Raw genomic sequence first — 24,093 nt, forward strand, 5'->3', positions numbered from 1 at the left:
CTCTTGAGGCAACAGAACATATCCCAAGAAATAGAGGGTAGGTATTTTAGTCTCACCTTTATCAATTTTGATCTGAATAAGTAACATTACATTTAATAAAATTCAATATTTAGTCTCTCTGAATCTTACCTTTCTTACTTTACAAAAAGTGAAGACTGGCCGGGCGTTGTGGCTCACACCTGTAACCCCAGCACTTTGGGAGGCCGAGGCGGGTGGATTGGCCTCGATTTGAGGTTAGGAGTTTGAGACCAGCCTGGCCAACATGGCGAAACTCCGTCTCTAGTAAAAATACAAAAATTAGACGGGCATCGTGGTGCATGCCTGTAATCCCAGCTACTCGGGAGGCTGAGGCAGGAGAATCGCTTGAACCCATGAGGCGGAGGTTCCCGTCAGCCGAGATCGCACCATTGCACTCCAGCCTGGGCGACAGAGCGGGAATCCGTCTGTCTCGGGGGGCAAAAAAAAAAAAAAAAAAAGAAAAGAAAAGAAAAGAAAAGAAAATTGCCACAGACCAGGGGCTGACAAACTTTTTCCGCAGAGGTCGGATAGTAAATACTTCAGACTCTGTGGCCATAAAATCCCTGTAGCAACAACTCAACTCTGCCACATGAAAGTAGCCATAGACAATATGTAAACAAATGGCCACAACTATGTTCTAATAAAGCTTTATTTATAAAGACAGGCAGCAAGACTGGCTAACACCTAACAGAGACTCCTTTCACAGCTCAGGGATCTTTGGCCACTATGATGCCTCTAATATGGATTTAGTTTGTTAATGGGAGCAACAGATTTATTTTCCCTGTACCTGTATTTCTGTTTGTGTTGGAAGAAAACATTACTTATCATGTCAGCTCCTCATAGGAATATCAAAAGGACTGATGAGCTAGTGTTTCAAAGTACTATGATTTCTTGATAAAGGGCAGAAGAGAAGTACTAATTATTATCAGCAGTATATTTTAAGCTACTATCATCTGATTATTATTGCACCTGGGAATAGAATGTGAATTCTGATTCATACCACTCATTCAAACATATTATGGTATGGTCTCTCACCTTAGAGTTTCCCTTCAAATGATTAATGAAAACCTTGAGTTAGTCAATATTACCCCTTAATGCCTTCCAAAGATTAAATAAAAGAAATAAAAGAAACAGATTCCACCATTTCATTTACACAAGTTTAATATTTTTCCATTTATCTTTGATGACTATTCAGCCCTGAAGCCTAAAAGTGAAGCATTCTAAAGAAATAAAATAGACATGTGAGCTATGCTGAAAACCATCAAATAAGGGTGATATGGTTTCTTTATTTTTATTTATTTTTTTCCTCCTTAGGAGAAACTCCATTAAGAGTAAATTTTGGAGACAGGAGACTTTGGAGTGTATACATGTTAAAATACATTTTTTAAAAACACAGTGGATAATTGACACTGATTTCATAATTTCTTATGAATATTAGCATAATTTTTCCTTATATTCCTACTACCAATTATCAACCAGATTGGGCACTTTCAGCAACTAATTAATTTGCTAGATATTTCTCTAGTACCTGTGATATACAAGGTACTCTGTTATAAAGGTGGAAAGTTTGCGTATCTAACAATAAAAGGTAGCATGTGACAAGTGCCCTCAGTATGTTAACATGCAGTATTCTGGAGTGTGAAGAAAAAAGAAGGCATTTTTAGCTGAGGTGACAAGAGAAGACTTGTTTCATGGCAGAAGTGATATTTGAACTGAGTCTGGAAGACAAGTGAAAGGAGCAAAGAAAGAGCTTTATAGATAGCTCAGATACAGACCCCATGGATAGACATAGCATTGTGAGCAATTCATATCATACAAAAGGTTGTAAGTAGTTCAGTGGAAGGCCAAAGGTAATCAGGCTAATGAGTCTGTGTTTAAGGAAAAGTCCACTATCAGATTTTGAGAGGATTAGAGTTACATTTTATTCATTCATTCAACAAGTATCTTTTGAACACCTATTATATATCACACATTTTGCTAAGCTATATGAATACAGCAATACATTAGAAAAATGTGGAAAGAAGAGTCTCTGCCCATATTCTGGTAGACAGAAACAGATAAGAAACAAAATAAATAAGCAAATGAGCAATGCATTAGAAAAATGCAGAAAGAAGAGTCTCTGCCCATATGCTGGTAGACAGAAGCAGATAAGAAACAAAAGAAATAAGTAAATGATATATTTGAAGATTTAATTTACAGGTAAGCAATTATATATTTAAAAACTGAAGCAATTATAAATAGGTTGGTTAGGGTGGCATCTGATGTTACATTTGAACAAGAGTTTGAGGTAGGTAAGGAACAAGCCATGTAGGTATCTAGAAGAATAGAACTCCAGTAGAGGGAATGCCAGTGCAAAGGCTTTGAGGACCAGGTTCACACAAAGCAGCCTGTGTGAGTTGGGGAAGCACAGAAGGAGATGATGTAGAGAAGTAAATGTCACATCATGTAAAGTCTTGTAGACAATTTTAAGGACTCTGGATTTAAGAAAGTTAATTTACTAGAACTGTACAGAATAATTGCAGAAGGAAAAGTATTAGAAATGGAGGCAACAGTGTTTTTAAAAAATTATTTTTCAAGTGAAAAAGTCCTGAAATAATTCACTCATTTGATCCTTCGTTTATTCACATTAATTCAGCACATATTTAGGAGACACTATGATTGATATTGACATCGGAACTGACTGAGGTAGACAAATCTTGCCCATGTGAAGCTGACTACCTGGTGGAATGATGATAGCATGAATAGGAATGTCCCATATGTCAACAAGCTTCTAAAAATCTATAAACATTTAAATTATATTATGAATTCAAAAAATATCTAATATTGTAGAGAAGATTCCCAAAAGATCCAATTACATAAACAATTCTCCGTCTACTTTCTAAGTCATTTCCTTACCAATAGGCTTCAATGAAAAATTGACCAATATTCTTTCTACCCTTAAGATTTCTTTTGAAAAGAATGATTGGATATTCTTAACATCAAAAAGAAATCATTCAAAACATCCAAGCAGTGAAAAGTAAACTAAATATCTGGGGCTTATCATTCTGCCAATCATGATGAGTCACAGAACACAGACTACAAGCATAATTAATTCAAATACAACCATTTATGAATAGATTAATTTAGCAAGCATGAAAGAGGCAAAAATCAGTTCAAAATTATCAAGTTTGTCTGTAACCCAAACAACAGCATTTTCCAAACAAATTGCTGATGCATGAAGATATTATCACTTGTGGCTGGATGACTGGCTTTAGTACCCCTATAATGATAAACCCGCTGTCTCGGAGGACAGATAGGAACTAGTCTCTGCTGTCAAACTGTCACAGAATTATTAAATATGGAGAGGAAAAATGACCCAAACAGTATGTAATGAGCTCTCTTTTCATTCTCACTACAAAAGCACATCTGTGGATTGTTAATGACTCTGAAATGGATAAACCAAATTGATGAGAAAGAAAAACAACTCTCAGGGATAGGGAAAGGGAAAATCAACACACATAATGTTTATAAAACATAATTTTAAATATAAGGGCTTATGAAAGTACTGTGAAATACTATAAAATGGCATAAAAATGTAAGCTATTAGTACTCATTTTCATATTGCTTTCCTTTACGCTTTTAATATAAATCATTAACCTTTTAAATATATAGGAAGAAACAAGACCTAGTCACAAATATTCCATGTTTATGACTTTTATGAGGTGGCACTGCAATGCCTGTCTGGTAATTTCTATTCTATTGGATGAGTTTTTACTAAACACGCCCTGTGGGCTGCATGCAGTGACTTGAGTATGTGTTGGCTCTCAGGATCTCAGCTCTCACGGATTCTGTAGCTAGTCCTGTCGACTGACTCGTCATTTCTAGCTTCACTGTCCCAAAAGATCCACTTGCCCCAGGATGCCCATGAAAGCCACACTTCATTTCAAAGTGATGACTCAAGCATTGGAATCCTTTAAGCACAGGTATTGACTTACTGATCTTTGTTCCTCAGTGCCTGGTATTGTGCAAGTCTTCAATAACCTTAAAATAAGATGAATGGCATTCAAAGGAAACAGAATAACTTATTCAGAGGGATGTCAAACAGATACAAGCACGTTAAAAAAATTATCACAGTATGAACCCATTCACTAGAGCCACCATTTTATTTGGGAGTATTTAATGATTCTGAGTATATTGTTCTTTAGAAAGTTCAGATTTGGAGAAATTTGATTTGTGTTTTAATACATAAAAAAGAAAACAGTGAATCAATAGGAGACTGGGAATACTGCTTGGTTTAAGGACAAATACAAGTCTGAAAACCGTCAATAATCTTGCCATTATTATAGCAGTCAACAACCTTGCTTCTTCTCAGGGCGGTATAAGTTAGGTAAATTATGAATGTAGCAAGGTATTAGAAAGGAAAAGAACCAATATTTTTTAAAATAGCACTATATAATTCTGGAGGGGGAAATCACCGTTAATATGCAGATCATGACCTCTGAGTTACAAAGAGAACTGCTCTAAACAGCATTCTACACAAAGGGTTTGTTTGACACAAATACATATTCCAAGTAGTAGTGAAGAGCCATTTGGCACATGATTTGACTATTTCACACTAGGTAAAGACACTAACAAGAAAAATAAATGAAAAGTCATTAGAGAAAAAATTAAACAGCATATATAGTTGATATACAATCATGCTTCGCTTACCAACAGGAGTATGGTCTGAGAAATGACTCCTTAGGTGATTTCATCGTTATACAATCATAGGGTACACTTACACAAACCTAGATGATATAGCCTACTACACACCGAGACTATATGATACAGCCTATGGCTCCCAGGCTACAAACCTGTATAGCATGTTACATACTGAATATGCAAATAATTGTAACACAATGGTAAGTATGTAAACATAGAAAAGGCTCAGTAAAAATATAGTACAGGTTGAATCCCTAATCCAAGTTTTGAAATTCAAAATGCTCCAAAATCTAAAACTTTGTGTGCCAACATGATGTCACAAGTGGAAAATTCCACACCTTATCTCATGTGACAGGCCACAGCCAAAACACAATAAAAACTTTGTTTCATGCACAAAATTATTTAAAATATTGCATAATATTATGCTCATGTTATGTGTATAAGGTATATATAAAACATAAATGAATTTTGTGCTTAGACTTGGGCCCCATCTCCAAATTATATCATTTTGTACATGCAAATATTTCAAAATCTGAAAAAAAAATCTAAAATCCAAATCATGTCTGGTCTCAAGCATTTTGGGTAAGGGATACTCAATCTGTATTATAATCTTATAGGACCACTGTCATATACATGTTCCATCATTGACCAAAGCATCACTATGCAGTACATGAAAGTACTTTCACTGAAACCATTATGAACAATATAGGATGCAATATTATATTGATAAAGAAAAATACTGTTTTAATATATTAGTGTTTACTACTAGTCCTCAAATTTAAACATACCTTTACAGTATTTAAAATACTTAAAATTTTAAAATATAACACGCTATTCTCCATTCACACACATCCACAGGAAATTCACTGTTAGACAACCTGTCTATATATAACCCATAGTATCCCATAGGTTGTATTATAAATTTCCATTCATGTTTTCTCCAGTGCTAAAATAAAAACCAAAACCAGCTTCACTTTTACATAAAATGTATTCACAGATCTCAGCAGTATCATAAGAACTGGGTGAATGCGATAATCGACAAATTGGCATCTCAGTTTCCAGGTCAATGCACACCTGAATGATGCAATGAAACCCTCTACCTCAATCCTCAGGCCCTGAAGATTATGGGATAAAAGAGCTATGACATTGACCAGCTTCTCTCTAAGTATTTTATCCCATACCACACCACCCAGTTGGTCGAATGACTAAGCAACAAGGTCAATCAAATGCAATACTTCTCTCTATTAAAATATAATGGAAATTTTGACCATTCCACATTCAAAGAGCAAATACATTCTCACACTGACACCCAGATTTCGTTGGCTTTTCCTGAAAGCAAAGTGTGACAGATGCCTTGGCTGTAATTGCCAATCAGCCTTTACATGGCAGCTGAAAACACAATACATCACTTTGATCTCCTTTGCTCTAAACACATCCACAATCAAGAAACCTGAACAAGGAATAAGAAATTGGCATCCCCTTTCCAGGAGCTGTCACTCTGCGGCACTTAAATGCTATAATGTATATTTTGCTCATATTTTTATTTCCCTTTCTGATACACTCTGTCAAAGACTTGAATAAACATGTATGTAATATGTATGCAATACACTATGTATATAATATATATATTTGCATACATTTGGAGACATATTTGGAAAGCATGTTTTTATTGCCATGTACAAAATCTGAACTCAAGCACATTTAATTAAGTACCACCACTGCCATTTCCTTTTCCATTTATACACTGGATTAAAACAAGATGTCTCATCTGATTTTGAAACAGTATTCAAAACAGTTGTACTCACATTTTGCAGGCAGGTCATAGCCACATGTGATTTTTGCATGTCCAGTATCACAGCCATTCAGGCTACGACATTCAGCTAGCAAACAGGGGCCGGCTGCTCTATGAATACAGCCATCCACTAAGGGAGAAAGAAGAAAGTTAGCTTATATTTGGTATTTGGAAATAAATGTAAAGTTCAAGATGGGAAGAGGAAAAGAACTCAATTTGTTCTTCCTGTAAATAACCATAGCCCATGGAAGAAAACCTAGGGTATTCAATGTTTCAAACACTAGCTTATCTGTGTGTGTGTGTGTGTGTGTGTGTGTGTGTGTGTGTGTGTGTGTGTTTATGTGGTGAACAGAGGTAGAAGGGTTATAGAAGTTGTGTGCTAGTTAAACAACAGGTTCTCTGGGGTGGGAGAATCCTTGATATGTAGCATTTTCCCATTTCAATGGTATAATCCCTTTCCCCATATCCAATTTTAAGCTATTAACTTGATGTCACCGAACACAGGGTTGAGAAGAAATGCTCACAATTGTCTCTCCCTCCCGAGCTGGTATGTGTTGCCTCTAACACACCACAGGTTAGAGAAGAAAAAAGGTCAGGAAGAAACCTAGAAAGGTACTCTGAAACATTTGTGCTCACCTCAAAACTGAAGGAATAGAATTAAAGCTACCAAAATCAAAACTAAACCTTTGAGCAACTTCTCCCTGCAACAGAATGACACAAACATGACTGTGTTTCTGCAGGGTGTCTGACTGGGTGCTATGCAAAGGTAGATTCGGTCTTGCTTAACACCCATAAGACCACCCCTTACTCTCCCTTGGCGGGGCCTGAAGCAGAACTTCTGTGCTGCTCTGACTCTGACAGAGGGGCAGGCTTTATGCCTGTGACCAGCTTCAGGTCTCATCAGCTCTCTGGCTTTACATCTGGGACCCTTTCACATTGAGGCATCACAAATTACCTTTTGAGAGCACAAATTTGATGTCACTGGAAATTAATGCTCTCTGTGTGTGAGTACACAGGTGGAAGGGTACAAGACTAAAAGATCACAGACACATAAATTAGGAAACTGAGAATTTGGGGTTTTAGTTGTTATTGAATGGGCCCCTTGGACAGAAAAAAAAAAAGCAAGATTGTAAAATAAAGGCAAAGAGAGAGTAATAGCAACTGGGATGTGAAAATAGAATATTAGAAGTCTGAAGACTTCTCCTTCTCTCCACAGTTCGTAACACCATGTAATTGATCTTTGCTCTTTATTATTATTATCATTACTATTATTTTAGAGGAAGCTGGATATGGGACAGGCTCTTGGCACTAAGGGAAATATAACTTGTCTAATGTCCAGGTTGACTTCTGCTGCCACTGCACGGCAGGGAGGCATCACTTTTGGCCTCGCAAGTGTCATAGGGAAACAAGATCATCTGGGCTTTATTACTTCACCACTTGCACATCACCAAAGTTTGACAATGAACCTCAACCTCAAAGACACTCACAACAAAATTAATTCACTCCAGACTACACTACACTGCATAGTTCACAAAATCTAGGTTGAAATCGAGACTTTAACATTTACCAGATACACGATGCTCCAACCACTGGTTTTCTTGTAAGTCCTTGTCAATAATGGTAGTATCTCACATAGTTACAAAGTTGTGCATTAAATTTGAATAATTTTGTGCATGGAAGGCATTCAGCCTAGTGTCTAGTACAGTGTTATGTGTCCTCTTGGTGGTAGTTATCTTAAGTACTCTAAATCAAAATTTTGTGTAAATTTTGAAATAATTCTTCTTTATTTAAAAAGAAGAAATATAGAGCAGCAAGAAAAACCACTCTTTTCTCACTGTTTATGCACACATGCTGAAACATAAAATTTTTTCTCTTACAAAGAAATATTAATATATTGTTAAAATTCTTTCAATTAGCAGTTTTACTTTTTAAATTTATTACATGAAATTATTAACGTAAGTGCAAAATATATGTACACAAGGATATCACAGTTGTTTACAATAGTGAAAATTGGATCTACTCAGATGTCCACCAACAGGAGCTGGTGAAATAAATAAAAGCCCATCAATGCCATAGACTGTATAAAAGCACTTAAAATGAATAGACCAGCTATAGGTAAACAGAGTCCTTCACATGAAAAGATTTCTCAGTGAAAATGCCAGGTTTAGAAAAGTATATATAGCATGGTTACCATTTTGTTTACAACATTATACACACAGACATATACATATATATATGTACTGAATATACATATATAGGGTATATATATGTAATGTAATGTATATATGTAATGTGTATATATATTCAGTACACACACATATATATGTACTGAAAATACATGCACCTTTGGTGATATGATTATGAGATGGGAAACAGAGGGTGAGATTACTGTATAGGGAAAAAATTATATCCTAATTTCTTTATATATGAAAATTTTTTACAAGAGCTTAAAGAAAAGTATTTTAAAGAAAACAGTTTTTTCTTGGCAAAGAGATAGTTACTTTGAAATAGATAATGAAAATAGAATTTTCTAGTATACTTAATCATATGCTGTCAAATATTATCTGCATTATTTAGATTGCACCTTAATGCAGTTTGCAGATACCTAATTCTCAAAATTTTCATGATTATCCCACTATTCCTGACTGCATTCAGGCAATGAAAGTCTGGCTGAAGAGCTATTTAATAATAATGAATACAGCTTAAATGTACCAGATGCATCAATGTGCTGTGCACTGCGCTGAGGACAACCTTATAAGGTAAATACTAATTTTATCATCTCCATTTCATAGGATCTTAGAAGAGGTTAGTAACTTGCCTACATTCACAGAGTACTCACAATGTGATTTAAAATCCTAGATTTGTCTGATGCTGCAACCATGCTCTTAACCGTTATAAATCACTGTCTTCTCAATTCCTGCATGTGGCATATCGAAGCACTATATATTACATTACTTTTAAATTCCCATCCATTGTATTTATGATTTATAATGTACACACAATCAAATATATGGATTTTAAGTGTGCAGCTTTGACAAGTTTTAACAACTGTGTGCATTTATGTAACCATGATGCTAATAAAGATACAAAACCTTTCCATCAACCCAAAAAGCTACCTTGTGCCCTTTCCATTCAGTTCCCCTCCCCATCCAGAGGGAGTTCCTGTTCTGACTTTGACCATCAGAACTGTTTTACCTGCTATATAACTTCAAATTTTATATACAGATAGAGAGACTGCCTTCTTTCACACCACATATTAAATATTTCTGAGATTCATTTGTGTTGTATGTATTTAGACTTCATTCCTTTTTATTTCTAATACTCTATTGTTGACTATGCTGTAATTTCTTTATCCATTCATCTGTGAATAGACATTAGATTTCTAGTTTTTAGCTATTATAAATCAATCTGCATACTTGTATAAACCATCGTGTAGCTATATGTTTTCATTTCCATTGGACAAATATCAATGAGTGAAATTACTAAGTAAGTATATATTTATTTTATAAAGAACATAACAGTTTTCCCAAGTGATTACCATGTTACACATAACCCCAGCAATGTAGCAGAGTTCAAATTTTGGCAATCCCTTGGTGGTGTTGGCCTTTTTAATGCTGATAATTCTAATGATTATAAAGGAGTATTCAATGCACATTTCCCTGATAACTAATGAGGTTAGATATCTTACCAAGTGTATATTGACCATTCATAGATCTTATTTTTGGAAGTGTCTGCTCATGTCTTTTGCTAATTTTTGTTGTCTTTTCATGACTGAGTTGTGATAAATCTGTTATTAATTCCATTCCAATTTTTAAAATTTCAAATATTTCATTTTTTTTCTTAAAATTTCCATTTGGTTCTTCTTCTTACTGTTTTCCTATGACTCCTGAAATTTCCCATCTCCTCACCCATTCTATTTATCTAGTCACATAAATTCCTTAACAGATTTGACATAGTTATTTTAATGTCCCTATGTGCCAATTCCATTATCTAGGTCAGCTATGGATCTGTTTGTATTGACTCATTTTTCATTTGACTCTGGGATACATTTTCTTATTTCTTTGCATGTCTAGTAAATTACTGATGGCATATCGAAACTTGTGTATAGTATATGGTAGAGGCTTTAGATTCTATTATCTTCTATGATCTTAGAAGATTCTATTGTCTTAGAAGTTGGTTCTAGCAGGCAGGTAAAATACTGTCAGGTAATATGGAAGCTTTGTTAAGGTGGGTCTATTTCAGTTTTTCCTTTAGTTCGACGGTAAATCCCTTGGTCCCAGGATGTAGTCTTTACTCCTATCACATGGCCCTTCTGGAGTTTCAATGGAAAACCCAAGATGTTAGCCAAGCCCCCTCTAACTTGGGGAGAACTAAAATTCCAAATTCTATAGACACACAGTTAAGAAGCTGCTGAATTATTTGTTCAGTTATTTACATCTTCTAGCTTTCATTTTCTTCCTAGGCTTCTTAGACTCTTTCTCTGCATATGTATAGATGCAACCAAGGATTAAAGAGGGATTTATTTGTAGATTTTGGGCTCCTTCATCTGTGACTCTCTCCTTTCTGGCATCTCCTCCTCAATTCCTATTCTGACAATCCTGAATTCAGTCCTGTGGTTTCCCATGTCAATGAACTATTGCTTTCTATTTCAGCCCTCTCAGCCATTTACCACATGAGTTAAGGAGGACCCTCAGGGTCCAAGTCACGTGATCTCTTAAATGTGGATCTCACTCAGTGTGGTTTCCTTATTTCACAAATAGAATCTTTAGTTTCGGCCTATTTTAGTTACTTGGTAGTGCCAATAAACAATTTCTGTTTTTTAATATTTTGTCAAGAATTTAGAATTACTATTGGTACAAAGGTCATCTGATACATGTTAGTCTGTCATTATAGAACAGTGGAACTATATACCACATTTTCAATTAGTTAAAACATGATCTCCTATTATTTCAGAGCTATATTTGTGGCCCTTGAAAAGAAAAAGTGTGTGGGAGAAAAGGGCAATGGTAATATTAATTGTATCAATTCCATGCTCAAAAGTATGTCTTTCAAAGGCAAAAGGTAATATCCCTATAAGTACAAACTCAATATAAGAGTTTAAAATTCTCTAATCTATTGTCAATTCTGTTGCTAGACTTATATTTCTAAAATGTGAGTCTGATCTTAACTACTTCCCAAAGTCATGTTTGTTATTCTTCATATCTTACATTGTAAAATACTAATTCCAAATTATGGTATTTAGACTCTTCATAAATGTTGTTCCAACTTATCCTCACAACCTTCATATCATCTTACACTTTCTCCCTTCACATCCTCTGATTTGGCCACACCCATGACCCTGCTATTCTCTAAAGGCACCATGACTTCCTTTGCAAGGTACCCTCTACCCAGGCTTTCTATTCCCTCCCCTTTTCTGCCTAGCAAGGTCTTTCCAATTTTTCAATTTCTAGTTCAAATGTTTTCTCTTTTAAGAAACCATTCACAAGTGGACAAAATAAACGTCTCTTTATGTTCCCATAATATTCTGGTTTGCACCCTTATTGTCATATTTATAAACTGTGTTATAGCTATTACATAAACACAACAGAATGCTTATATGCTAAAAGTCTGTTTTCCTCCTTAGTCTCAGTTCCTTGAAGAAACAGGAGGTGGTTTATTCTTTTGTATATCCCCATCTATCTTAATAAATGACTCTGTAACTGCTTAATACAGTTGATTTTGATTCAATTAAATTTGGGAAGAAAAGTAATGTAGCTTTTTTTTTTTTTCTTCTGACAATACTTAGGAAATGGTTAGGTCACTCAAATCCAAGGAATTAGAAAGTAAAAAGTAAAGTCAAATACACAGCCAGTGTTGTCATCACAAATCTGGTGATGAGGTTCTATATTAGAAGTGTTATAATTCATTGAATCTGAAAGTTCACCCCCTTCTCCGCTCACGTCTAGTGCAATCCGCAGAAAACCTTGCCTTTTGGTTTCACGAAGGGTCAGAATAAAAAGACAGCAGGCTAAATAGTGGCAAGATGTGGAATATAACACAGTAGCACTTCTCACATCCATCCTGGGGAGGCAGATGGGGAGGAGACCCATGGTTTGCACTCGGGCTGACATAGATCGTCTAAATCTAATCACTACTAAAAAAGAAAAGCACCCAAGATCAGAAATCTAAAAGAGGAAAAACAAAAAAAGTGGAATACAATCTTCTACAGAGCAATAGGACTATCTATGCTTCTTATCATACCAAAAATATATAACCTATAGGAAAAAAGACAACTAAGCTCCATGAGTAAATAGAACAACAATATATAGAATTTTTCAAGACCACTGTGGCTAGACTGCTGTTTGTTCACCAAAGCCCATTCGGTTTTCTTCCTGGGCTACTTTAGCAAGACAGTACTTCCCAACCACTCTTGTAATTTTATGGGGTTGTGAGACTGAGTCCTGTTTAAAGAGTATGAGTAAAAGTGATATAATGATTTCTACATCCAGTCCATAAAAATCCTGCACAAGGTCCTCCACATGACCTTCCATTGTCTGCAGGCTGAATGCAGGGGCTCAGGCAGGACACCAATGACCCAGGAGATGGTGCAGCAAGCAGACAAAAAGTGCCTGAGTCCCTAAATGACTGTGTGGAACAGAGCTCCACTCCCACTTCCCACACTAGACTGTGAATCAGGTGATAAACCTTTATTATGTAGAACCACTACAATTTGGAATGTTTGCAACACCAGTTTGCCTTAACGAATACATTCATTTCTGTTGTAAATATCATGATGGCAATTTTTGTTCCACTGAATCACTGTTATTTTTTTAAACTTGTGCCAAAAAATCAGCTTTTATTACTAGAATGAATATGCTGGCCAAGCTCATTCCTCTAGGTATGTCTCAGAGTCCTTAATCATGCTGGAATCTGAAGACTCGGTGAGTACCCAAAGCCAAGCTCTCCCACTCATTCAAATAGTTGTTCTCCTCCTCAGTGACTGAAACCAGACTAACAGAAGATTAAAGCAGAGACTTATTAAAGACTGCCTGTGGTAAGGTCAGCTAGTATTCAGGTGAACACTGAGGTCACTCACAGGGCTGCTCTTCGTCAGGACCGAGGGGAGTCTAGCTGCAGCTCCTTCTAAAGGCTAGGCTTTCTGCTTTACTGACATACCTGTCATTTACCATCCTGACAAGAAGGCCAAAATGCTTGCAGGCAGATGGTTAACTAAGGCAAGGACTTATTTTCTCCAATTATCTAGCAAAGGCTAAATTCAGAGGACTTCAGTCTATTAATTAGGCCATCTTGGTTAGCTTTCCTTAGACTATAGGGTAAAGAATTCCACTGTCTGAGAGTGGGATACAAAGATAAGTTTCAGTTATGCTTGAGGGGAACTGTTGTCACTTTTGTTCATATTACCTTGGGGCTTAGAGTTTGAAGATGTTATAGAATAGTCTTATTCCACTGTTTAGATAGCTAAAATAAAGGCAAAAGAAATAGGGCATGAAACCACCTCAATTTTTTTTTTTTAACTTAAGATTTATTTTGCCCCAGAGAGTCCAATCTGCCTCTCTGGCATTCCTCAGGTAAAGCTCCTCATTTTATAAGCAAATGAACAAGTTGATCCTGAAAAGAGAAAAAGCAAGCTGCAAAGCATTGAACAGAAACTTATCAGGTACTGTACAGTAGTGAATGTAGAGCTACCAGAAAATAAACATAAAATAGAGCCAAGACAAAGTTCTAAATACAGGTTTTGAAAAACACTAAATGCACCATTTACTGAAATCCAGTTATTTTAGAAATTGGCCCTGTGGTAGTTTTTATTTCTATGGGATCAGTGGTGATATCCTCTTTATCGTTTTTTATTATATCTATTTGATTCTTCTCTCTTTTCTTCTTTATTAGTCTGGCTAGTGGTCTATCTATTTTGTTAATCTTTTCAAAAATCCAGCTCCTGGAATCATTGATTTTTTGAAGAGTTTTTTGTGACTCTATCTCCTTCAGTTCTGTTCTGATCTTAGTTATTTCTTGTCTTCTGCGAGCTTTTAAATTTGCTTGCTCTTTTCTAGTTCTTTTAATTGTGATGTTAGGGTGTTGATTTTAGATCCTTCTCACTTTCTCCTGTGGGCATTTAGTGCTATAAATTTCCCGCTAAACACCGCTTTAGCTGTGTCCCAGAGATTCTGGTACGTTGTATCTTTGTTCTTATTGGTTTCAAAGAACTTATTTATTTCTGCCTTAACTTCGTTGTGTACCCAGTAGTCATTCAGGAACAGGTTGTTCAGTTTCCATGTAGTTGTGTGGCTTTGAGTGAGTTTCTTAATCCTGAGTTCTAATTTGATTGCACTGTGGTCTGAGAGACAGTTTGTTATGATTTCTGTTCTTTTGCATTTGCTGAGGAGTATTTTACTTCCAATTATGTGGAATAAGTGTGTTGTGGATATATGTTAGAATAAGTGTGATGTATATTCTATTGATTTGGGGTGGAGAGTTCTGTAGATGTCTATTAGGTCCATTTGGTCCAGAGCCGAGTTCAAGTCCTGAATATCCTTGTTAATTTTCTGTTATCGTTGATCTGTCTAATATTGACAGCGGGGTGTTAAAGTCTCCCACTATTGTTGTGTAGGAGTCTAAGTCTCTTTGTAGGTCTCTAAGAACTTGCTTTATGAATCTTGGTACACCTGTATCGGGTGCATATATATTTAGGATAGTTAGCTCTTCTTGTTGCATTGATCCCTTTACCATTACGTAATGCCCTTGTCTTTTTTTTTTTATCTTTGTTGGTTTAAAGTCTGTTTTATCAGAGACTAGGATTGCAACCCCTGCTATTTTTTTAGCTTTCCATTTGCTTGGTAAATCTTCCTCCATCCCTTTATTTTGAGCCTATGTGTGTCTTTGCACATGAGACGGGTCTACTGAATACAGCACACCAAAGGGTCTTGACTCTTTATCCAATTTGCCAGTCTCTGTCTTTTAATTGGGGCATTTAGCCTGTTTATATTTAAGGTTAATATTGTTACGTGTGAATTTGATCCTGTCATTATGATGCTAGCTGGTTATTTTGTCCATTTGTTGATGCAGTTTCTTCATAGTGTTGATGGTCTTTACAATTCGGTATATTTTTGCAGTGGCTGGTACTGGTTTTTCCTTTTCATATTTAGTGCTTCCTTCATGAGCTCTTATAAGGCAGGCCTGGTGGTGACAAAATCTCTCAGCCTCTGCTTGTCTTTAAAGGATTTTATTTATCCATCACTTATGAAGCTTAGTTTGGCTGGATATGAGATTCTGGGTTGAAAATTCTTTTCTATAAGAATGTTGAATATTGGCCCTCACTCTCTTCTGGGTTGTAGGGTTTCTTCAGAGAGATCTGCTGTTAGTCTGATGGGCTTCCCTTAGTGGGTAACCTGACCTTTCTCTCTGGTTGCCCTTAACATTTTTTCCTTCATTTCAACTTTGGTAAATCTGACAATTATGTGTCTTGGGGTTGCTCTTCTCGAGGAGTATCTTTATGGTGTTCTCTGCATTTCCTGAATTTGAATGTTGGCCTGTCTTTCTAGTTTGGGGAAGTGTTCCTGGATAATATTCTGAAGAGTGCTTTCCAACTTGGTTCCATTCTCCCTATCACTTTCAGGTACACTGATCAAATGTAGGTTTGGTCTTTGTCTCCTTCTTCTCTTACAAAGATAATTTTCTAAATAGTTTTTAGCAAGGGAGATTTTGGAGTTCTTGGAATTTCACAGGGATATTCTGGAGTTCTTGGATTTTCACATATTTATTTAATCTTTTTTTGTAAATAAAAGATGGTAATTTAATCTAAAAGCAGCTGCATAAATCATATTAGGCTAAAAAGTAAGAGGCTTCTCTCATTGAATATGTATCTCTCAGAAGCCCCAGAGGATACAACAGGGTTCTTTAAAAATCAAATCAACATAATTCTGTTAAACAACTACCTTGCACAAAGCATTCTGCATGAAGCTGTGGGAAAATCAAATAATCATATTAACAACAACAATAATACTAATGTCACATATTTTGAAGATGTGCTGTGTGCCTACTGGTGTGCTAAGTGACTTGTAAGCTTTCATTTTTTAAGAGGTAGTGTTATGAAGTAGAAAGAGGATGGTTAAGGTGTCAGACGCAGATATTTGAATCCTAGTGCCACCATTTAAATCTCTTTTTCTTGATTTTCTCATCTGTAAAATGGGATCCCTCATAGGAACCCCCCCCGACTCAAAATTATAGGATTTTCATGAGTAAATTGACAAGCACTTTGAATAATGCCTGGCACGTAGCAAGTATGCAATAAATTTTGGCTATAATATCTCATTTAATCATGAAAAATCATGATAAAAATTTTGAAAGGAAGAATTCATTAGGATCACTACTTAATAAATAAAGAAGTGGAAGTTAAGTAATCACTGCAAGATCATGTATAAGCTGAGGTCGGAGCCCATGTTTGCCTGAACTTAAAGTCTGTTATAAATCCCTACTCTCTTCTACCTCCATTCATGCAGAGAAGAAAGGAAATATAAGCCATGGTCTCTTTCCTTGGGACCCAAATGAATAGGGCAGAAAAGCTCAGAATCATGTTTTCATTGAAATTAAAAGTAATTTACAATATACCAAATACCTGAGTATGGAGAATACATCTTGTAATAGACTGACAAAAATTTAAGGAACGTGTCACATATTAATGCATTACATTTTATAAAGTACTTTGACAAAATTATCACAAATTTAATTTGCAAAATATTTCGCAGGGTGGTCTTGAGCTTTATCACCTTTTCCTTTTTTTTTTTTTTTTTTTTTTTTGTTGTTGTTTGTTTGTTTTTGAGATGAAGTTTTGTTCTTGTTGCCCAGGCTGAAGTGCAGTGGCGCAATCTTGGCTCACTGCAACCTCCGCCTCCCAGGTTCAAGCAATTCTCCTGCCTCAGCCTCCCGAGTAGCTGAGATTACAGGCACCTGCCCCCACACCTGGCTAATTTTTTGTATTTTTAGTGGAGATGGGGTTTCACCATGTTGGTCAGGCTAGTGTCGAACTCCTCACCTCAACTGATCTGCCTGCTTGAGCCTCCCAAAGTACTGGGATTACAGGTGTGAGCCACTGTGCCCAGCCACTTTTTCCATTTTAGAGTTGAAGAAATTCAACAAGTTCAAGAATAGATTACTTGTCTAAGGTCATCCACCTAAGTGGCAGACATGAATTCAGATTTTATGGCCCTAAAATTGTGGTCAATGTCACCAAAGGAGCCTAGTAAAACTGCAGATTCCCATACCCAGCCTCAAATATGTAAAATCAGTCTCTCCAGCCGTGGAAACCCAGAGTCTGCATTTAGTAATCTCTGCAGATAACGGAGACACAAACTGCCAGTTGAGAACTTTGAGAAGCATTCCTTCACATTATCTTGTTTATTGACCCAGCTCCAGAGAGTGATGAGCAGTTGGGCCCTGTGGTAAATGATCTGAGTACTCACTGGACACATGAAACCATGAGTCCTGACTCTCATAAATCAGAAGATCCTCTCTAAATTTAACTAAAGCCTTGCTCTCACACTCCTCTGCAAGTCCTAATCAAATATCCAAAGAGTAAGAGTCCCCACCCTTAAAAGTTTGCATTGAAAGCAAGCAATATTGACTGGAACTAGAACTGCACTCAATGACAAGTAGGATTTCAATTAAACACTGTTTCACTTAAAGTTATACATGGGAATCATGAAATATCTTGGGCATAAGGAGATGCTTGATGCATGGTCTCCAAAGTGAGGCTACAAGACATTCATATAAAGGATGAAAAAATACACTGAAACTTTATATTTATAATTTTTATCTAAAAAGATAAGAATGAACTTCAACTTTATTAGTATTTAATATATAGACAGTAGTACTTGTATATAATTTATAAGCAAACATACACATATAAGTACATGTTCAAAATATTTGTACTGAGAGAAGTACACAATCAAGAACATTTAGAGTCCACAGATCTGGTAATTAAAGGGGCTTTAATATCAAAATGCCAGTCTCTGTTGCTTAGAATATTTGCATCTATGTAATGGGTATAATATTAGTATCAGCCTTGCAGAGTTCTTATGAGAATTGAATGAGATAACATGTACAGTGCTTAGCTCATACAGTACCTGAATAAGTGCTCATAGAATCTTAATGTGGTAGACCTTTCATAAAGGCTGCAGCAATTACTTCTTTCTTTGTATCCATGCCCTAGGCCATATGACTCTGAAGCTCCTGCCATCAAGAGATAGAATCTGTTTCCCTACCGCTTGAATCTAGGCTAATCTCATGACTTGCTTTGGTCAATAGAATGAGGCAAAAGTGACTCTGTGCCAGTATTAGTCCTAAGTCTCAAGAGGCCTTTCATGCTTCTGCTCACTCTCTTGGAACTCTGCTTAGCTCCCATGTGAACTAGTCCAGATCAGCTAGCTGAAAGATGAGAGATTATATGGAACAGGATTAAGCCATCTCAATGGAGGCCAACCTAGACTAGCCAGGAGGCAGCTTTCCTGGCAACTGACCAGACATATGAGTGAGCCCAGATAACAGAAAAAGAAGTGTGCAGCTTTACAGTGAACGCATAGAATCAATAATTAATAGCTGTTGTTTTAAGCCACTAAACTTTGGAAGTGGTTTGTTACACAGATACTCATCATCATCATCATCCTCATCAGAAAGGATACAAAGCAAGAATCCACTCTCAAAGGAAGACACAAAAGAATAAGGTTAAATAGCTGTCCTAAGCCCTTGGGGAGGAAAAACAATATAGCTGAAGTAATCAGGTAAAAAGTGGATTCCATTAGAGGTCACCTATAGCCTGCATGAAAGATTCATATGTCAGGTACTGAATAGCATCAGTGTTTCCTTTAGGGAGCAGAAGAAATATCTGTGAGAAAATGCAATGCAATGACAAGGAGATCCACATCTTGAAGCTTCACAGATGCGAGGAATTTGGTTAAGTTATTTGAGACTGCCTTGGGCTGACTTAAAAAATAACTTCGGTTAAGAACCTCCTCACCTTGTTAGTCAATTTGAAGATGAGATTTGGGCCATGATGCCAGGAGAAGACGATAAGTACAATAGAATAAATATTTACACATTTTTAAGATCAGGAAACTGGAGCAGTTTTTAGTTACAGATCACATGCTAGCATTCTTCATCTCAAATCCAAAAACGTAGGTACTGATCTTCAAAAACCAGGAGATGCTTCTCTCTCCTAGACTCTAAGATCTAAATAATATGCAGATACCCAAGAAACTGAGACTTTTATTTCTCTTTCTGAACTTGAAATAGCAGATGAGAAAAAAAAAAAAAAAAAAGTGTTTCTCAGAAATGTTTACAGTAGACCCTTAAAATTTCTTGGAAAAATATGAAACAATGACCTATATCTCATCATTAGGTTTGAGAGCGAAAAAGTCAAGCTGATTAAAATCCTGCTCAGGGTATGATAAAGATGTATTTTTCTGATGCTAAATTCATAGTAAACAAAATATTTTAAGATGTAGTTCATGCATTTTCTTCCACATATGCATGATCCCAATTTAAAAAGAAATTCTAAATCAAAGAAAATGTCATTATGACATAGATTGGTGGTTGCCTACCCACTATCAATTCTCATTTTTCCTGCTAATAGAATCCCTATATTATTGGCCAGGCTATATGCCCAGTTGAGAATGTACATTTATCAGCATCTCTTTCAAAGATAAAAAGAGATGAGCGACCAATTTAGATGGAGGTAGATGCCATTAGGTGGGGCTTCCAGGCAAGCTTATTACAGAGGGCTTACTCCCATAGCAGATCTTTGGTATTTATTTATTTATTATTTATTATTATTGATTTCCTACTCATCCACCTTCCTGCCTAAGACTAACACATGGGGGTAAGACTTCAGCAGCCGTCTAGTGAACATATGCATGCTGACTACACTGTGGTGTGGTAGAAAGAATAGTTGGGAGGTGTCTCAATCTCTGACATCATCTGTGGAGGAGTCACATTAGCCCTAAACTACTTCTCATTCGTTGAGAGAAAACAGTTGTTTTCTTTAAAAAATAACTTTATGTTTTGTTTAAGTCACTACCTAGGATGCGGATGGTGTTTCTGTAACTTGAAGCCTAATGCCATTTTGAAATGTAGGCATACATTCTCATGTATCTGAGACATATTCCTTGACATTCTGGATAAGAAATTTCTCTTTGGTCATTACAGAAGTGTTAAATTACTGGGAAATTCTGATGTGACAAAATGCTGTAAAGAGAATGTCAGAGTGGGCAAAACCCCAAACAGTTCACTGAAGGGGCCAGGGAATACTGACCACACCACTAAAGATGAAATAGCATCTGGAAAAATCTAGAATGTGCCAGTCTAGTAGCCATGGGACCTTAAGATTGCTTAGATTCCATCAGCTCTCAGCAGGGAGGGATATTTCTACAACAAGGAGGTTGAATTTACTCATATTAGGTACTACTAAAGGATCCAGAGAAGAGAATGAAGATCATATTTTTTCTGGTATTTCAGAGAGACAGTCTGAATCAGGAGTAAATTTGTCATCATAGATGACAGGGATTTTCAGGCAAAGGAAATACTAGCTGGTGAAAATGGTGCTGCAGGATGTTATTAAACTGAAGACATCTCTGGTATTCTGAAGGGTTCCTCAAAAGCTTGGCAACATACCTTTTTTAAAACAACTAGGAAATTTACTTGAAAAAATTCACAACTCAATTCTTTTTCAAGAGCATCCTCATTCCTCCATCCAGGCAGAGACCCTTCTCAAGGGGCAGGTCCTAACACTATATTCCTTGAAAGAATAATTCCCCAAAATAATCTTCAAAACCATTATTAATAGAGTCTAAGCAGTAATGGAAATTTTGACCTTAAGGAAAGAGGAAATAATAGGTGTAGTTGCAAGGCAGAGATTGTGACCTTGTTTCTGTGGAAGTCTCCTTCAGAGACCAGGCCGAGCAGAAGTCCAAGGGGAGGGAGATCTTTCTCTTTCCAAGAAATAAGAAATGAACCAACTTAATAGTTTCTTTTCTACCAAAAACTTGACAGTGGCTGGGGACACAAGGTCAGAACTGGGGATGATGTAGGTCAATATTAACAGGTGCCTCTGAGACAACCTCATTTGTTTTATCAGAGAATGAGATCTATGGAGAAAGATAATCTTTCCTCAAGGAATTTAGTTTTTAAACTTCAATCATGTTATAGAATCTCTTCTCCTAATTTTCTTCCTACAAAGAAGTAAATATGTCATTTTATGGTTTATACCCCATCTGCTCCAGGAAATACTAATGGCTTTAGGTAAGATGATAAAGGATTAAAAATATTAAGGAGCAAAAAAGAAATCACTCTGAACTTTTACCTGGGTGTGTACAGGAAAATGTTTTTTAAAAGTCTGTCTGTGTATGTATATTTGCAAAAATATAAAATCTTGACACATACAAAAGATAATCTGTTTTAGCAAACATTTTGTCATTCACTCTGCTTTCCATACTTTTAAAAGGACCACTGACTCTGTATCTGTAAAGCTGGAGAGGAGATGACCAACAAGAAGCCCCTTTCTCCAAACTATACACATAAAGATGACATTTATTGCCCCAATCCAAACATCAACTTTCTTTCTTTCCATTATTGATTAAGAGGAGCTGTAAGGGGTGATTATCATATGAAGAAATAACTTTTGAGCAGAAAACATCTTGATCACTTTGTCAAGCAACAGAATTATTCTTTTTGATTTTTTGTTTTGATTAAGAAAATGTTGGGGGCCAGGCGCAGTGGCTCACACCTGTAATCCCAGCACTTTGGCGGGCCAAGGTGGGTGGATCACGAGGTCAGGAGATTGAGATCATCCTGGCTAACATGGTGAAACTCCGTCTCTACTAAAAATACAAAAAATTAGCGGGGCGTGGTGGCAGGCACCTGTAGTCCCAGCTACTCTGGAGGCTGAGACAGGAGAATGGCGTGAACCCAGGAGGCGGAGCTTGCAATGAGCAGATATTATGCCACACTGCACTCCAGCCTGGGTGACAGAGCCGGACTGCGTCTCCAAAAAAAGAAAAAGTTGGGCTTAAGAAAGACTAACTTTTAGCAAAGACCTAATTATTTTCTTCATTTCAGAACTCGATTCTGTTTTTTACAGGAAAAAATTATTCAGTGGGGCTCATAGTTTATAATGTTGATGAAATTTTACTCCTTTTTGTTTAAAAAAAGTGTTTGTGTATAGATGAAGATTTTGCCCTTATAACTTCTAAATTTTCATGGAAGTGTGCATGAAAAAAAATTCTAAAAGAGCAAAAAAGTACCCCATAGCAAATTAAATTTTAGCATTAAAAATTTTGATCTATACTGAAATGAGAGTAGCATGAACAGTGTCACATGTGATTTGTATAACTAAACTTGTATCCTCATGTACTCATTTAAAATATTTCTAAATTAATAGGTTGACATATGATTTTCCATAAGAAAAATTAATTATAGAATTATTTCTTTATGTTAAGAAAGTAGCCATTTGCCAATGGAACCTATGGGAGGATCCCAGTTTGAATCAAACGTGCAGTGAGGTTTCAGTCCCTGTACCCTAGGTCTGTGTTATTTGAATGTCAGTGGAGCCCCACCTCCAGACCTTCAAAGATGCCCTTCTCCTGCAAGGCTGCTACCAAAGAAAAATACAGTTACAGAAGTAAAGGGAGCAAATGATGCCGTTTTCTACCCCTTATTCCAAATCCAGGCCCAGTCATCGGGTCCAAAATATGCATTTTATGGCTTCTTGTAATCTCCCTCTAAATCTATTTGTTCCCTCTCTGAGACATTAGGGTTTTCTCTTCAGAATGGTAGCTGAAAGGACGCTACACAAAGTTTTACGCTACAGAAGCATTTATTTAGTGAGAAATGAGAGCTTTTTTTTTTTGAGACAGGGTCTCACTCCGTTGCCCAGGCTAAAGTGTACTGGTGTAATCATAGCTCACTGCAGCCTCGAACTCCTGGGCTCAAGTGATCCTCCTGCCTCAGTCCCCATGTAGCAAGTAGTTAGGACTACAGGAGGGCACCATGATGCCCAGCTAATATTTCTATTTTTTGTAGATGTGGGGTCTTGCCATGTTGCCCAGGCTGGTCTTGAACTCAAGAGATCTGCCTGCCTTGGGCTCCCAAAGTGCTAGGATTACAGGTGTGAGCCACCACACCCGGCTCTGAGAGCTTTCGATTCACATACTCACCCACTATAAAAATTTAAAACACACAGGGGCAAAATGAGTGGCAATGGCTATGAGGGAGGAGAGAGTGGGTTCTTTTGTGTCCATGAAGAAAGTTTTGTTCATTCTTCAAGTGCATAGAAAAGAGATTTCAAAGAGGATAAAGCTATGGCTTGGATAATCCTGCAGCTCATCGAAATGTCTATTTTCTTTTTACCCAGCGGAACCATTTTGCCCCATCTAAAATGCTTGTGTGTGAAGTTAAAATGAGCCACATGTGCTTTAGTCCACAAAGGAACCCTATATTTCACACAGCACACGCATCCAACACCTCAAACGGTTTTGAAGAAAGCTGTGTTTATTATGTGGGCTTATGAAATAAAAAGTACAAACTTTCTCATCCTAGAAAAATATGCAATGAAATTT

The 24,093-nt window shown here is 36.6% G+C and overlaps 1 protein-coding gene across 4 annotated transcripts in view; it reads right to left on the minus strand.

Annotated features, from left to right (window-relative positions):
• MACROD2 (mono-ADP ribosylhydrolase 2) overlaps positions 1 to 24,093 on the minus strand; it is a 2,180,049-nt gene that overhangs the window by 1,396,535 nt on the left and 759,421 nt on the right. For all 4 annotated transcript variants that reach the window (XM_030915179.1, XM_030915177.1, XM_030915178.1 and 1 more), the window contains exon 5: positions 6,504 to 6,620. In XM_030915179.1, the coding sequence (XP_030771039.1) occupies positions 6,504 to 6,620 (117 nt within the window). The remainder of the gene's footprint in view (positions 1 to 6,503; positions 6,621 to 24,093) is intronic.

This window comes from Rhinopithecus roxellana, chromosome 13 (genome assembly GCF_007565055.1).
Source record: "Rhinopithecus roxellana isolate Shanxi Qingling chromosome 13, ASM756505v1, whole genome shotgun sequence".
Lineage (NCBI taxonomy): Eukaryota > Metazoa > Chordata > Mammalia > Primates > Cercopithecidae > Rhinopithecus > Rhinopithecus roxellana.